This window comes from Calidris pugnax, unplaced genomic scaffold, assembly GCF_001431845.1.
Source record: "Calidris pugnax isolate Ruff unplaced genomic scaffold, ASM143184v1 scaffold64, whole genome shotgun sequence".
Taxonomy (NCBI): Eukaryota; Metazoa; Chordata; class Aves; order Charadriiformes; family Scolopacidae; genus Calidris; species Calidris pugnax.
The window spans coordinates 245,444-262,154 of NW_015090784.1; the positions used below are offsets into that span (position 1 = coordinate 245,444).

The 16,711-nt window shown below is 37.1% G+C and overlaps 1 protein-coding gene across 1 annotated transcript in view; it reads left to right on the forward strand.

Annotated features, from left to right (window-relative positions):
• Positions 1 to 9,024, forward strand: part of HECTD2 (HECT domain containing E3 ubiquitin protein ligase 2) — a 29,917-nt gene extending 20,893 nt beyond the window's left edge. Inside the window, exons 14-22 of the mRNA XM_014965581.1 lie at positions 1,312 to 1,444; positions 2,100 to 2,188; positions 3,238 to 3,396; positions 3,793 to 3,867; positions 4,710 to 4,797; positions 5,040 to 5,146; positions 5,820 to 5,935; positions 6,535 to 6,678; positions 7,000 to 9,024. Coding sequence (XP_014821067.1) covers positions 1,312 to 1,444; positions 2,100 to 2,188; positions 3,238 to 3,396; positions 3,793 to 3,867; positions 4,710 to 4,797; positions 5,040 to 5,146; positions 5,820 to 5,935; positions 6,535 to 6,678; positions 7,000 to 7,120 — 1,032 coding nt within the window. The 3' untranslated portion in view covers positions 7,121 to 9,024. The remainder of the gene's footprint in view (positions 1 to 1,311; positions 1,445 to 2,099; positions 2,189 to 3,237; positions 3,397 to 3,792; positions 3,868 to 4,709; positions 4,798 to 5,039; positions 5,147 to 5,819; positions 5,936 to 6,534; positions 6,679 to 6,999) is intronic.
• The last annotated feature ends 7,687 nt before the right edge of the window (positions 9,025 to 16,711 follow it).

Below are 16,711 nucleotides of genomic sequence, written 5' to 3' on the forward strand. Positions count from 1 at the left end.
TCTTTTCTTGCACTAACTTACTTGCCCTATAAGAATTATTCTAGGCTATCCTTAAGTTCTTGTCTTGATTTAACTAATTTTTCACTGTCTTGAATATGATTTTTTCCAGTTTTAGAAATGAAACAGGTATATCCATTAAAGTAGGCAATTCTTCAGTATCCACTGATCCTTGCTAATTAACATTATTTAATGAAATCTAGTTCCCTACTCTTTCTCACCACTAAAAACAGCCTGATGGTATTGAAAAACAATTTGAAGTGGTGAAAACCAATCCAAACTAACTCTGATTGCTCGTGTTCAGAAAACATAAGTTTAAACTTCTTTTTGCTGAATTAAAGCTTGACTGTCATGGCCAAGACAGAACTGGCAGTGGTAATTCTCCTTTCTCTTGAGCGCTGTCAGGCTTGTGGTTTTTACCACACTGAAGTAACCAAGAGCAGTTTCCAGACCTCTGATAGCTGAAATATTCTCCTATTTATTTCTTATGTTTTCTTCTACCCCTCTCAGGGATGAGTAAGAATGCATTCTATCATCTGTAGTCTCAAGGTGTGGGGAATGGGAGGTGGGGGAAAGATGTATTATTTGCATTTCAGATTTTAAAAATCAGTTTGCAAAGGAAAATCACTGCAGCTAATAAAAGGTTTGTGTCAAGTAATACAAATACCTATAGTTATAAAACTTGAGCAACAGGAACTTACTTGAGCAGCTAGCGACCTAGAAATCATTTTCACATGCATCCCCCTGACTGGTTTCAACACTGTCTCTGGAGCTGGCCAGTAATTAGTGATTTAAAGACAAATTTTACAGGGACTTGATCCAGAAGATCACTGCTAATTGTGAAAGGCTGTAGTCTTAATTCCTTGCAGGTCTTTCACATACCTGGGTGAAATGCTGCCTCTTAGGACAAAGAAAGAAAAAGAGCTTGGTACCATTGCCTAAAAATCAGTTTTACAGAACAGCATGTGCTTGCTGGCTGGTATCTTGTGCTGAATAGAGCAGTGTCCCAATATTGACAGTCTTAGCTATCTCCTGATTTCTAAATATCTTCAAAGGATGTCTAATTTTTTTTTAATCTGTCATTTATTCCTGGCAAAATATCTTCTGTGTATGCAAAAACTTACATAGGTCCATCTCACTTCTACAGTTCAATCACTGTTTTAATACAGTCTTGACCTATTAGTAGGAGATGACACAAATTACTAGTTTAAACAAAGCAAAAGCAGCTGAGACAAAGCCATGTCCTCTGTGGCTAGAGATAGTGATATTATGGTAAAATCTCCTTTTTCTTCTTCCCTACCTGTTCTGCAACAGCTAGCAAGGAAGAGAGCAGATCGGAAAAAGAAGTTGAGAGTCACATTTGTAGGGGAAGCTGGTCTTGATATGGGTGGCCTGACAAAAGAGTGGTTTCTTCTGCTGATTCGCCAGATTTTTCACCCAGATTACGGTGAGTCCTCAAACGTTCTGAAGTACAATGTGAAAACTTATTCACTTTAAATTATCAAAACAGCAATGCGTGTGAATTCTTCATAAATCCAGTATTAGGCAGAGCATTACTAATTGATAATCCTTATGCAGAGGCAGATCATGATTTACCTCTAGGCAGATGGGAGAAGACCATTGGCTGTTTTATGGAGTAGGGCAAGGATAATTTAAATCTGTTATAACTGAAATGGAATCAGACCTTTGAAAGGGTTGTTTCCATTTCTCTTCTGAGGAGAAAACTGAGAGTTTTCTAGAAGTGCTAGTGACTTGTTAGACCTACTGACAAGCTCACAAGAATAAGCAAAAGCTCTGCAAGCTATTGAAACCCTGACACTCCTCTGCCCTTGGAAGCTTTCTGGAATTTAGGCAAGTGTATGTTTGCATTTGCGTGTTTGGATTTAAGAATAAGTTTCTTCTATTTAGCTTAATATATTGTTTAGTTGTAACTGGAATATGATATTCCTGTTCCAAAATAGGAAGAGAGGTGGAGCAGCCTCTGAAGTAGACAGTTTAGCAAATATTCAAGTGGAGATAAGGCTGTATGTACTTGTTTGTCACCTGCCACCGTTGCCTCTTCCTTCTCATGCTGCCAATGAACATCTCTGGCTGTTCCCCAGGCATGTTCACCTACCACAAGGACTCTCACTGCCACTGGTTCAGCAGCTTTAAGTGCGATAACTATTCTGAGTTCCGGTTGGTTGGAGCCGTATCCTTTCATGGCCATCCCTTGGGTTGGTACAGGAATGAAACCAGGGGTCGATTAAACCTCCTTCAGACATTGTTATGTACAAGTGTGTTCATGTATAGAAAGAGTGTTGTTCAAGCAAGTGAACTAAAAATAAGAAGAAAATGGTGATATGTGGCTATGTGGTACATTTTACAGTCAGTGAATACTAGAACGAAGATTAAACATGCAACTCTGTGTAGAAGTTGTAATTTTTTATGTAGTTACACCCCTGGGTGTCATTCAGTGGGCCTGTACACATTAATATTTCATTTAAGTCTGTGCTGATCAGTATGTGGCACTTTTTTTAACTGAATGGAAGCCACATGTTATTTTGAGTATGAGTTTATTTCCTAGGTTTTCTGTTGTGCTCCTGTATGAGGTTCTCAGGGAAATTATTAATGATAATAAATACTTATAACTCCACTAAGATGAGGTGATGGTGTCCCCATTTTATGAATTGCAGTTGAACCAGGTGATTGTTGTAGGTTTCTTCCAACTGAACTATTCTATTCTAGTGAGAAGCTGAACCGTGAACCAGATTCTCCTAATTTATGGAATAATTTCAAATAGTTTTACAAGACACACTTATATGTGCCAACTGATGAGCTGTAGTGCTGGTGCAGATTTGGCTTCATGCTTTTAGATTTAATTAAAAGAAAAATGCCTATATTGAGCTCTCTAGAATTTTTGGATTAAAAGATATATTTCTACAGTTATCTCTAAAAACTTTTTTTATAATAATACTTTGGAACAAATTATTCTAGAAATGCTTATATAGAATATTATGATGAAGATCCTCAAGTATTCTGCAAATGCATTTAACCATTTTAACTACTATTGAGCTGTAATACCAAACTGCATTTATAATTGTCAGTCCAAAAAAAATTAAACAAATTCCATTTTTTCTATTTGTTTAACATCTATTAGAGTATGCTGAATAAAATCTTAAAATATTTTTACCAAGTTACTTAAAATATTAACTGTAATAACGCTGCGTGGGGTTTGCCCTTAACGTTTGGCATGTCCAGCTGATGGGCCTTGCTGTGTACAACAGCATCACCCTGGATATCCGCTTCCCACCCTGCTGCTACAAGAAATTGCTGAGTCCCCCCATTGTTCCCTGTGACCACAACGCGCTCGTAGGCATCTGTGATGTCACATTAGATGACCTGTTTCAGATTATGCCCGTAAGTATTATGTTTGTTAAGTATAAACTGCTTGAAAACAGCCTTTTTCAGCACAGGCTGGTAAAGTCTCCTTCTGTTGAAAAGAGAAATTCCCTGTGTTTTCTAGCATAGCAGAATTTTTTGTGATTTACTTGAAGGTAGGATACCAAAATCGGATATGAGCATTCTAGACACTTTCAGTAGTAAAAGGAAGAATGTAGCAGTTTATACTGAAATAAAAATAAAGAAATATGTATACAGACACACATTAATTAAGCATTGAATTTTAATTTGTGTGTGCATTTTGAATATGCAGCTTTTTCCAAGATACTTTCTGTATAGGAATGACTCTGGCACGTCCTTGAAAGCTCCATGCTCAGGTTTGTAAATTCACTAGAGTTTTTACTCGCATTGTAGGAACTGGCCCACGGACTGAGTGAACTTCTCTCCTACGAAGGCAACGTCGAAGAGGATTTTTACTCAACCTTCCAGGTCATAAAATATACGGTTATAAGTGATTCTCAAACTTGTTTGGTCATATATTTTTTTTTCCAGTGTTTCTGCAGTGGATTGCTGGTTGTTGGGAATATAACAGCCCAGGGGTCAGAGCTTGCTCTGAAACTCCAGGTGCTGGGGTGTTCCAGCCCTTTGCTTGCTGGGACACCGTCACCTTCAGTGGGTGACCGGGTCTGTGGGATTCCCCTGGCTGCAAAACAGCCCCTTTTGTGTCTAGCCCAGACTAGTCAGGGCTCACTTGGGTTGTTTTATAGACTTCATCCAGGAACTCTCCCTGGAACTGCAGCCTGACCTGCACCTCCAGCTGCTACTTCCATCAAGAAAGGCCTTTTCATTTAGCCATTGTCTCACAGCACACACACTAGTTAGTAACATTTCAGGCTGCTCTATGGGGGTGTGTGGGACTAGTATTGACCTTTTCTTCCTCAACTTTGAATTACCTTATTGTCAGACCATGTGAGAATTTTTGTAAAGCGGGTACTTTGGAGTTCCTAGGTGAGCTGCAGGGGAATAAATACCATCTTAATTATATCTGATGCTCCTAAATTGTTCTTTTATATGAAAAAACTCTCTAGCTGTGGACCTGCAGGTCAGTTCGATATGCCACTGTGTAACAGGGTCAGTTTTTCTACTTTAAATACCAATTTCTTGAGCAATTTGTTGAAAATTGTAATATTTAACTTTTAAGAACCCCTCAGAATTACAGTGTGTGCTAAAGAGAGAGACAGAGGAAATACATGAAATAATAAATCTAAGCTTTATAGTTTGTGAGTGTATGAATTTATTTTCCAGTACTGACTTTGACTCCTCTTCTCCAGGTTTTTCAGGAAGAATTTGGTGTTATAAAATCTTACAACTTAAAGCCAAATGGAGATAAAATTCCAGTCACAAATCAGAACAGGAAAGGTACTTCAGTACATATTAACTACATATATTTGGCAGATTTAAGTTTGTCCTTTTTTCCTTCTTATAAGCTAAGGTTTTCATTAACAAAGCGTGAAAATGAAATGACTGTAGTCCTTTCTGGTGTACCTACCAATTTAATAGTATCTACAATGAAACCCATTTATTTCCCTTAATTCAGTACAATCTGAGAGATTATTTGAAATTATTATGATGTAACAAAATAAAATGTGTTCCTTTACCAGAATATGTGCAGCTCTACGTTGATTTTCTTCTCAACAAATCAATCTACAAACAATTTGCAGCTTTCTATTACGGGTTTCACAGTGTCTGCGCTTCGTATGCGTTACTGGTAAGAAGGAAATGAAATGGGACTCTTCTCTTACAAATATGTGACAGTGATTTATCTAAATTAAATTAAGCTGGGCAATCTTTAGGATTCATGAATAGTCCTGGTTGATCAATGGAGTTGATTAATGCAATATAAGAAGAAAATGAGCAGGTAATGGACTGTTTTCTGTGGCGTTCTACTGAAAACAGATAAAGCCCCTCAATTTGACTTGGTCTGAGTCAGGGGCTGTCAGTTGCTGCTGCTCATCAGCCTACACTGGGACTCTACACTGTAAATTAAGTTGTTGTAACCAAAATTGGGACCAGGTCCCTACCTCGAAATTCCATACAGACAAACTTAATCTTTTTCCTGATCCGTTTGTGATCTAATCAAATAACGAGCAAGTCAGTGTAATAAATGTAAGACCAGAAAATAAGGGAAGAACAAAAGAAATATGCTGAAATATGATGCTATACAGTACTTTGCTTTTTACTATTAACAGTAGTAAGAGATTCTTCAAAGGACTGAGGAATTCATTTTTCTATAAAGCAGTCTGTAACTAAGTTACAGATTTACACTAAATGATATTCTGTTAATTTTTCTGTAATGCCAAAAGGAAAATTTAATCTGACTCTAGTGGCATCATTTCTCATCTTTAAAAAAAATTAAATCTTTTCTCCTTGATTCTTGGCAGCTGCTTCGTCCAGAGGAGGTTGAAATCCTGGTGTGTGGCAGCCCGGAGCTGGACATGTCTGCGTTACAGCGAAGCACCCAGTACGAGGGCTACCAGAAAACTGACCTTACTATCCGGTGGGCTTTGTTGTTTTTATTCGAATGACTGAGTTTAAAAACATCATCAAATGGCAGGCTGTTGGGAGTAATCTCTTCAAGGATAATCTGAGAATGATTGAAGTTTTTAAAACTGATTTCCAAATCAGGCAAAGGCACTATTAAATTACTGTAAGTAGGAAGAATTGGATCCTGAATGGCATAATGTGTTGCTGAATACTTTTAAAAGGTTACGATCAGATTGAAATGGAGATAGTATCAAGTAGAATTGGAAGAGAAAAAGCATTTTCAGAGGATTGGATAATAAAGACTCAGATTTTGCTAGGCAGGAGTTGAAGGTATTCAGTTTTAAAACTAAGGACATTTATATTAGTGAGTAGAGCAATTATATTTTTATAGAAAAGTGGGTTTGGGCATCATTTAACAAGACTTTTCAGGTCTTTAGGAGTTTATTTAACCTTGGGTATTGGAATACTGCTGATGTCCTATATATTACATTAATTAAACACCAGTAAATGACACTTATCATGTAGTACTTGAAGTTGTATTATCATGCTCATACTGTTTTGTCATGATATTGCATCTTACACCGTTTTCTTCTCCCTCTGCACTGAACATAGATACTTTTGGGATGTAGTACTTGGATTTTCTCTTGACCTTCAGAAGAAGCTGCTCCACTTTGCTACAGGAAGCGATAGAGTACCTGTGGGAGGAATGGCTGACTTGAATTTTAAGATTTCAAAGAGTGAAACATCCACTAATTGGTAAGTAGTTTTTCTGAATTATTTCTAAAAATACTTGTGTTTAGAGAAAAACTGGTTTTGAAGTCATGTGATACCTTGGAGCTTGCAAAACCTAGAAGGAAATGTTTCCAACTTAACAAAAGCAGAAAGGGCAGAGGAGGGGCATTGCACCTAAGAGGAATTTCCTTCCCTGCAACAGCACCAGGATAAGTGTTCCCTTCACAGGGATTCCTCTCCAAGGGCGGTTTAGTTAAACACATGTGGGTGGTTGGCAGTGTTCTGCCCCTGTTGTGGTGGTATTAAATGGGCTTGTTTGGGGTTTTTTTTCTTCAATCACTTCAGGTTACCTGTGGCCCACACCTGCTTCAACCAGCTTTGTCTCCCTCCTTACAAGAACAAGAAGGAACTGAAGCAGAAGTTGATCATTGGAATTTCAAATGCAGAGGGTTTTGGCCTGGAATAAAATGGAATACTTCAAGAACAGCATTTTTATGTAGCATTCACTCTCTTCTGATTGTGCCTTTAAGCTTTTTGTTGTTATGTCTCTTGATAATGTGCCAGTCTTACCCCACTTAGAGATATTTTTTTTTAAATTAAATATAAATGTGTTTATTCCTGAATGGCAATACATCTACTGCTTGCTTTGTCATAGAAAATAGCTTTCTTCATACACAAAAAAACCTGAAACCTGACTAAGACGATTTCTAAGTTATAGTTTGTTTCTCTTTTTTTCTTAATAGCACTTTATCATTAATTGTAATTTCTTTACATTGCAGGTATCCCACTGGGAGATGATATACAGAATATTTCTTTATTAGCTAATCCCAGTGGTAGAATGTTTTCAATTAACATGAATAACAAAAGAAATATAACGTAGAGCATGTAGCCATATTTTCACAACGGCAAATAGGAATTTTAGTCTTTATAAAATGTATGCAGTTTTAATATTCTGGTTTTCTTTTTCAATGAAACAGGCTGTCTAGGAAGCATGTAAATAACTGCCTGTGAACAAATAGGGTTTTGATAGTGCCATTTACTGCTAAAAATTTATTTTTTATGAATAAGAGGTTTTAGATGTTCTATATTCAGCTTTTACAGATCAACGGGCTTGACTGTACAAGGGCGTCAAAAGGTACTTTTTTCAGCTTGAGGGGATTCAAGTTCAAACTGCAGGTGTTAAGCGTTAATTAAGTTCATTCTTTGACAGCTAACTAACTAGATCTACTGTAGCATTAGAGTAAACAAAACAAACAAAAAACTGCCAAAAAAAATATTTAAAAGAAATTACACATATGGTGAAATGTTTCAGGAACGAATGAAAACCACAACATGTGGCAAACTAATGCTCTGTATCACACTATCATTTATTTCAGCAGCTTTGTTGGAAATTCTTAAGTAAGCTGTGACAAAAGTGAATACAATAACATTTCGGAAGAATGTTGAAACTTTCATTAACTTGGAAAGCCAGCATTTAAAGACAGTGTGTTGTGGTTTTCACTGCACAAACTACATGACAAGAATTCCTGGTGTGCCTGCTCCGAGTTAGTAAATTAGGAGCTGGGAAGGAAACTGGTTCTAAAATGCAGATGTAAGTCTGGGTTTTATACCTTAAATGGAAAGAATTTATCAGCATGCGGTATGGTATTTTTTTAAAATATGAACAGCCACTGTGTTCTATAGATTTTTCTTTCAGCTGAATGAGGCCCAGATCATTCAAGGCACTTCAGCATCCAATTTGTCACTGTCCCCATTGACTCCTACTGGGGCATGGATGCCTGATTGCCTTGTGTCCATAGTGAATTACTTAATTGCAGTAAGAGTAAAATATTCTATTATTCTTGTCTGCCCTCTCTGTGTTAGTCACATATCTATAGACAGATCTATAGACAATGAACAAATTAATCTGCATAATCTGTAGTTTCAAAGCTGTTGTGGATTTTCTTCAATAGCTAAGTGCAAATTTTATTTTGTTCTATTTCTTAGAGAAGGTACTGGTGATTAAACTGTTCTATGAGACAGAGATAAACAGTAGGATACTTTAAAATATTTGGTCCATTGACTTCAGCCTGGAACAAAACTGGGCTAGCACAGAATGTTGAAAGCAGCACTTCACACCTGTGTGTTTTACAATGGAGATTGGAAAATAAATTTTAATCTACAGCATTTCAGATATTAAGAAATAAATGAAACTTTATCATCGCACTGAAGGAACTAGATTGCTTGAACCAATGTTAAATTCCTAACAGCTGAATGGGGGTAAGAAATCCAGGAAGAAACAGCTCCTCCTTTCCCCTCTCTGTAGAATCGGGTCCATAGAAGGTTGGCTGAGGAATAAATAGCTATACAGTTTATCTGAAAACACGGCAAAATAGCACAGCATGTGCTTGCTGGCTGGTATCTTGTGCTGAATAGAGCAGTGTCCCAATATTGACAGTCTTAGCTATCTCCTGATTTCTAAATATCTTCAAAGGATGTCTAATTTTTTTTTTAATCTGTCATTTATTCCTGGCAAAATATCTTCTGTGTATGCAAAAACTTACATAGGTCCATCTCACTTCTACAGTTCAATCACTGTTTTAATACAGTCTTGACCTATTAGTAGGAGATGACACAAATTACTAGTTTAAACAAAGCAAAAGCAGCTGAGACAAAGCCATGTCCTCTGTGGCTAGAGATAGTGATATTATGGTAAAATCTCCTTTTTCTTCTTCCCTACCTGTTCTGCAACAGCTAGCAAGGAAGAGAGCAGATCTGAAAAAGAAGTTGAAAGTCACATTTGTAGGGGAAGCTGGTCTTGATATGGGTGGCCTGACAAAAGAGTGGTTTCTTCTGCTGATTCGCCAGATTTTTCACCCAGATTACGGTGAGTCCTCAAACGTTCTGAAGTACAATGTGAAAACTTATTCACTTTAAATTATCAAAACAGCAATGCGTGTGAATTCTTCATAAATCCAGTATTAGGCAGAGCATTACTAATTGATAATCCTTATGCAGAGGCAGATCATGATTTACCTCTAGGCAGATGGGAGAAGACCATTGGCTGTTTTATGGAGTAGGGCAAGGATAATTTAAATCTGTTATAACTGAAATGGAATCAGACCTTTGAAAGGGTTGTTTCCATTTCTCTTCTGAGGAGAAAACTGAGAGTTTTCTAGAAGTGCTAGTGACTTGTTAGACCTACTGACAAGCTCACAAGAATAAGCAAAAGCTCTGCAAGCTATTGAAACCCTGACACTCCTCTGCCCTTGGAAGCTTTCTGGAATTTAGGCAAGTGTATGTTTGCATTTGTGTGTTTGGATTTAAGAATAAGTTTCTTCTATTTAGCTTAATATATTGTTTGGTTGTAACTGGAATATGATATTCCTGTTCCAAAATAGGAAGAGAGGTGTAGCAGCCTCTGAAGTAGATGGTTTAGCAAATATTCAAGTGGAGATAAGGCCGTATGTACTTGTTTGTCACCTGCCACCTTTGCCTCTTCCTTCTCATGCTGCCAATGAACATCTCTGGCTGTTCCCCAGGCATGTTCACCTACCACAAGGACTCTCACTGCCACTGGTTCAGCAGCTTTAAGTGCGATAACTATTCTGAGTTCCGGTTGGTTGGAGCCGTATCCTTTCATGGCCATCCCTTGGGTTGGTACAGGAATGAAACCAGGGGTCGATTAAACCTCCTTCAGACATTGTTATGTACAAGTGTGTCCATGTATAAAAAGAGTGTTGTTCAAGCAAGTGAATTAAAAATAAGAAGAAAATGGTGGTATGTGGCTATGTGGTACATTTTACAGTCAGTGAATACTAGAACGAAGATTAAACATGCAACTCTGTGTAGAAGTTGTAATTTTTTATGTAGTTACACCCCTGGGTGTCATTCAGTGGGCCTGTACACATTAATATTTCATTTAAGTCTGTGCTGATCAGTATGTGGCACTTTTTTTAACTGAATGGAAGCCACATGTTATTTTGAGTATGAGTTTATTTCCTAGGTTTTCTGTTGTGCTCCTTTATGAGGTCCTCGCAAATGATTAACGATAATAAATACTTAGAACTCCACTAAGGTGAGGTGATGGTGTCCCCGTTTTATGAATTGCAGTTGAACCAGGTGATTGTAGGTTTCTTCCAACTGAACTATTCTGTTCTAGTGAGAAGCTGAACCATGAACCAGATTCTCCTAATTTCTGGAATAATTTCAAATTTGTTTTACAAGACACACTTATATGTGCCAACTGATGAGCTCATGTGCCGGTGCAGATTTGGCTTCATGCTTTTAGATTTATTTGAAAGAAAAATGCCTATACTGAGCTCTCTAGAATTTTTGGATTAAAAGATATATTTCTACAGTTATCTCTAAAAACTTTTTTTTGTAATAATACTTTGGAACAAATTATTCTAGAAATGCGTATATAGAATATTATGATGAAGATCCTCAAGTATTCTGCAAATGTGCATCATTTAGCCATTTTAACTACTATTGAGCTGTAATACAAAACTGCATTTATAATTGTCAGTCCAAAAAAAATTCCATTTTTTCTATTTGTTTAACATCTATTAGAGTATGCTGAATAAAATCTTAAAATATTTTGTCCAAGTTACTTAAAATATTAACTGTAATAACGCTGCGTGGGGTTTGCCCTTAACGTTTGGCATGTCCAGCTGATGGGCCTTGCTGTGTACAACAGCATCACCCTGGATATCCGCTTCCCACCCTGCTGTTACAGGAAATTGCTGAGTCCCCCCATTGTTCCCTGTGACCACAACGCGCTCGTCGGCATCTGTGATGTCACATTAGAGGACCTGTTTCAGATTATGCCTGTAAGTATTATGTTTGTTAATTATAAACTGCTTGAAAACAGCCTTTTTCAGCACAGGTTGGTAAAGTCTCCTTTTCTTCTGTTGAAAAGAGAATTTCCCCATGTTTTCTAGCATAGCAGAATTTTTTGTGATTTACTTGAAGGTAGGATACCAAAATCGGATATGAGCATTCTAGACACTTTCAGTAGTAAAAGGAAGAATGTAGCAGTTTATACTGAAATAAAAATAAAGAAATATGTATACAGACACACATTAATTAAGCATTGAATTTTAATTTGTGTGTGCATTTTGAATATGCAGCTTTTTCCAAGATACTTTCTGTATAGGAATGACTCTGGCACGTCCTTGAAAGCTCCATGCTCAGGTTTGTAAATTCACTACAGAGTTTTTACTCGCATTGTAGGAACTGGCCCACGGACTGAGTGAACTTCTCTCCTACGAAGGCAATGTCGAAGAGGATTTTTACTCAACATTCCAGGTCATTAAATATACAATTATAAGTGATTCTCAAACTCGTTTGGTGATTTATTATTTTTTTTCCCAGTGTTTCTGCAGTGGATTGCTGGTTGTTGGGAATATAACTGCCCAGGGGTCAGAGCTTGCTCTGAAACTCCAGGTGCTGGGGTGTTCCCAGCCCTTTGCTCGCTGGGACACCGTCACCTTCAGTGGGTGACCGGGTCTGTGGGATTCCCCTGGCTGCAGAACAGCCCCTTTTCTGTCTAGCCCAGACTAGTCAGGGCTCACTCGGGTTATTTTATAGACTTCATCCAGGAACTCTCCCTGGAACTGCAGCCTGACCTGCAGTCCAGCTGCTACTTCCATCAAGAAAGGCCTTTTCATTTAGCCATTGTCTCACAGCACACACACTAGTTAGTAACATTTCAGGCTGCTCTATGGGGGTGTGTGGGACTAGTATTGACCTTTTCTTCCTCAACTTTGAATTACCTTATTGTCAGACCATGTGAGAATTTTTGTAAAGCGGGTACTTTGGAGTTCCTAGGTGAGCTGCAGGGGAATAAATACCATCTTAATTATATCTGATGCTCCTAAATTGTTCTTTTATATGAAAAAACTCTCTAGCTGTGGACCTGCAGGTCAGTTCGATATGCCACTGTGTAACAGGGTCAGTTTTTCTACTTTAAATACCAATTTCTTGAGCAATTTGTTGAAAATTGTAATATTTAACTTTTAAGAACCCCTCAGAATTACAGTGTGTGCTAAAGAGAGAGACAGAGGAAATACATGAAATAATAAATCTAAGCTTTATAGTTTGTGAGTGTATGAATTTATTTTCCAGTACTGACTTTGACTCCTCTTCTCCAGGTTTTTCAGGAAGAATTTGGTGTTATAAAATCTTACAACTTAAAGCCAAATGGAGATAAAATTCCAGTCACAAATCAGAACAGGAAAGGTACTTCAGTACATATTAACTACATATATTTGGCAGATTTAAGTTTGTCCTTTTTTCCTTCTTATAAGCTAAGGTTTTCATTAACAAAGCGTGAAAATGAAATGACTGTAGTCCTTTCTGGTGTACCTACCAATTTAATAGTATCTACAATGAAACCCATTTATTTCCCTTAATTCAGTACAATCTGAGAGATTATTTGAAATTATTATGATGTAACAAAATAAAATGTGTTCCTTTACCAGAATATGTGCAGCTCTACGTTGATTTTCTTCTCAACAAATCAATCTACAAACAATTTGCAGCTTTCTATTACGGGTTTCACAGTGTCTGCGCTTCGTATGCGTTACTGGTAAGAAGGAAATGAAATGGGACTCTTCTCTTACAAATATGTGACAGTGATTTATCTAAATTAAATTAAGCTGGGCAATCTTTAGGATTCATGAATAGTCCTGGTTGATCAATGGAGTTGATTAATGCAATATAAGAAGAAAATGAGCAGGTAATGGACTGTTTTCTGTGGCGTTCTACTGAAAACAGATAAAGCCCCTCAATTTGACTTGGTCTGAGTCAGGGGCTGTCAGTTGCTGCTGCTCATCAGCCTACACTGGGACTCTACACTGTAAATTAAGTTGTTGTAACCAAAATTGGGACCAGGTCCCTACCTCGAAATTCCATACAGACAAACTTAATCTTTTTCCTGATCCGTTTGTGATCTAATCAAATAACGAGCAAGTCAGTGTAATAAATGTAAGACCAGAAAATAAGGGAAGAACAAAAGAAATATGCTGAAATATGATGCTATACAGTACTTTGCTTTTTACTATTAACAGTAGTAAGAGATTCTTCAAAGGACTGAGGAATTCATTTTTCTATAAAGCAGTCTGTAACTAAGTTACAGATTTACACTAAATGATATTCTGTTAATTTTTCTGTAATGCCAAAAGGAAAATTTAATCTGACTCTAGTGGCATCATTTCTCATCTTTAAAAAAAATTAAATCTTTTCTCCTTGATTCTTGGCAGCTGCTTCGTCCAGAGGAGGTTGAAATCCTGGTGTGTGGCAGCCCGGAGCTGGACATGTCTGCGTTACAGCGAAGCACCCAGTACGAGGGCTACCAGAAAACTGACCTTACTATCCGGTGGGCTTTGTTGTTTTTATTCGAATGACTGAGTTTAAAAACATCATCAAATGGCAGGCTGTTGGGAGTAATCTCTTCAAGGATAATCTGAGAATGATTGAAGTTTTTAAAACTGATTTCCAAATCAGGCAAAGGCACTATTAAATTACTGTAAGTAGGAAGAATTAGATCCTGAATGGCGTAATGTGTTGCTGAATACTTTTAAAAGGTTACGATCAGATTGAAATGGAGATAGTATCAAGTAGAATTGGAAGAGAAAAAGCATTTTCAGAGGATTGGATAATAAAGACTCAGATTTTGCTAGGCAGGAGTTGAAGGTATTCAGTTTTAAAACTAAGGACATTTATATTAGTGAGTAGAGCAATTATATTTTTATAGAAAAGTGGGTTTGGGCATCATTTAACAAGACTTTTCAGGTCTTTAGGAGTTTATTTAACCTTGGGTATTGGAATACTGCTGATGTCCTATATATTACATTAAACACCAGTAAATGGCATTTATCATGTAGTACTTGAAGTTGTATTATCATGCTCATACTGTTTTGTCATGATACTGCATTTAAACACCAGTAAATGACACTTATCATGTAGTACTTGAAGTTGTATTATCATGCTCATACTGTTTTGTCATGATACTGCATCTTACACCGTTTTCTTCTCCCTCTGCACTGAACATAGATACTTTTGGGATGTAGTACTTGGATTTTCTCTTGACCTTCAGAAGAAGCTGCTCCACTTTGCTACAGGAAGCGATAGAGTACCTGTGGGAGGAATGGCTGACTTGAATTTTAAGATTTCAAAGAGTGAAACATCCACTAATTGGTAAGTAGTTTTTCTGAATTATTTCTAAAAATACTTGTGTTTAGAGAAAAACTGGTTTTGAAGTCATGTGATACCTTGGAGCTTGCAAAACCTAGAAGGAAATGTTTCCAACTTAACAAAAGCAGAAAGGGCAGAGGAGGGGCATTGCACCTAAGAGGAATTTCCTTCCCTGCAACAGCACCAGGATAAGTGTTCCCTTCACAGGGATTCCTCTCCAAGGGCGGTTTAGTTAAACACATGTGGGTGGTTGGCAGTGTTCTGCCCCTGTTGTGGTGGTATTAAATGGGCTTGTTTGGGGTTTTTTTTCTTCAATCACTTCAGGTTACCTGTGGCCCACACCTGCTTCAACCAGCTTTGTCTCCCTCCTTACAAGAACAAGAAGGAACTGAAGCAGAAGTTGATCATTGGAATTTCAAATGCAGAGGGTTTTGGCCTGGAATAAAATGGAATACTTCAAGAACAGCATTTTTATGTAGCATTCACTCTCTTCTGATTGTGCCTTTAAGCTTTTTGTTGTTATGTCTCTTGATAATGTGCCAGTCTTACCCCACTTAGAGATATTTTTTTTTAAATTAAATATAAATGTGTTTATTCCTGAATGGCAATACATCTACTGCTTGCTTTTTAAAAATACTTGTATTTAGAGGAAAAACTGATTTTGAAGTCATGTGATACCTTGGAGCTTGCAAAACCTAGAAGGAAATGTTTCCAACTTAACAAAAGCAGAAAGGGCAGAGGAGGGGCATTGCACTTAAGAGGAATTTCCTTCCCTGCAACAGCACCAGGATAAGTGTTCCCTTCACAGGGATTCCTCTCCAAGGGCGGTTTAGTTAAACACATGTGGGTGGTTGGCAGTGTTCTGCCCCTGTTGTGGTGGTATTAAATGGGGTTGTTTGGGGTTTTTTTTCTTTAATCACTTCAGGTTACCTGTGGCCCACACCTGCTTCAACCAGCTTTGTCTCCCTCCTTACAAGAACAAGAAGGAACTGAAGCAGAAGTTGATCATTGGAATTTCAAATGCAGAGGGTTTTGGCCTGGAATAAAATGGAATACTTCAAGAACAGCATTTTTATGTAGCATTCACTCTCTTCTGATTGTGCCTTTAAGCTTTTTGTTGTTACGTCTCTTGATAATGTGCCAGTCTTACCCCACTTAGAGATATTTTTTTTTAAATTAAATATAAATGTGTTTATTCCTGAATGGCAATACATCTACTGCTTGCTTTGTCATAGAAAATAGCTTTCTTCATACACAAAAAAAACCTGAAACCTGACTAAGACGATTTCTAAGTTATAGTTTGTTTCTCTTTTTTTCTTAATAGCACTTTATCATTAATTGTAATTTCTTTACATTGCAGGTATCCCACTGGGAGATGATATACAGAATATTTCTTTATTAGCTAATCCCAGTGGTAGAATGTTTTCAATTAACATGAATAACAAAAGAAATATAACGTAGAGCATGTAGCCATATTTTCACAACGGCAAATAGGAATTTTAGTCTTTATAAAATGTATGCAGTTTTAATATTCTGGTTTTCTTTTTCAATGAAACAGGCTGTCTAGGAAGCATGTAAATAACTGCCTGTGAACAAATAGGGTTTTGATAGTGCCATTTACTGCTAAAAATTTATTTTTTATGAATAAGAGGTTTTAGATGTTCTATATTCAGCTTTTACAGATCAACGGGCTTGACTGTACAAGGGCGTCAAAAAGTACTTTTTTCAGCTTGAGGGGATTCAAGTTCAAACTACAGGTATTAAGCGTTAATTAAGTTCATTCTTTGACAGCTAACTAACTAGATCTACTGTAGCATTAGAGTAAACAAAACAAACAAAAAACTGCCAAAAAAAATATTTAAAAGAAATTACACATATG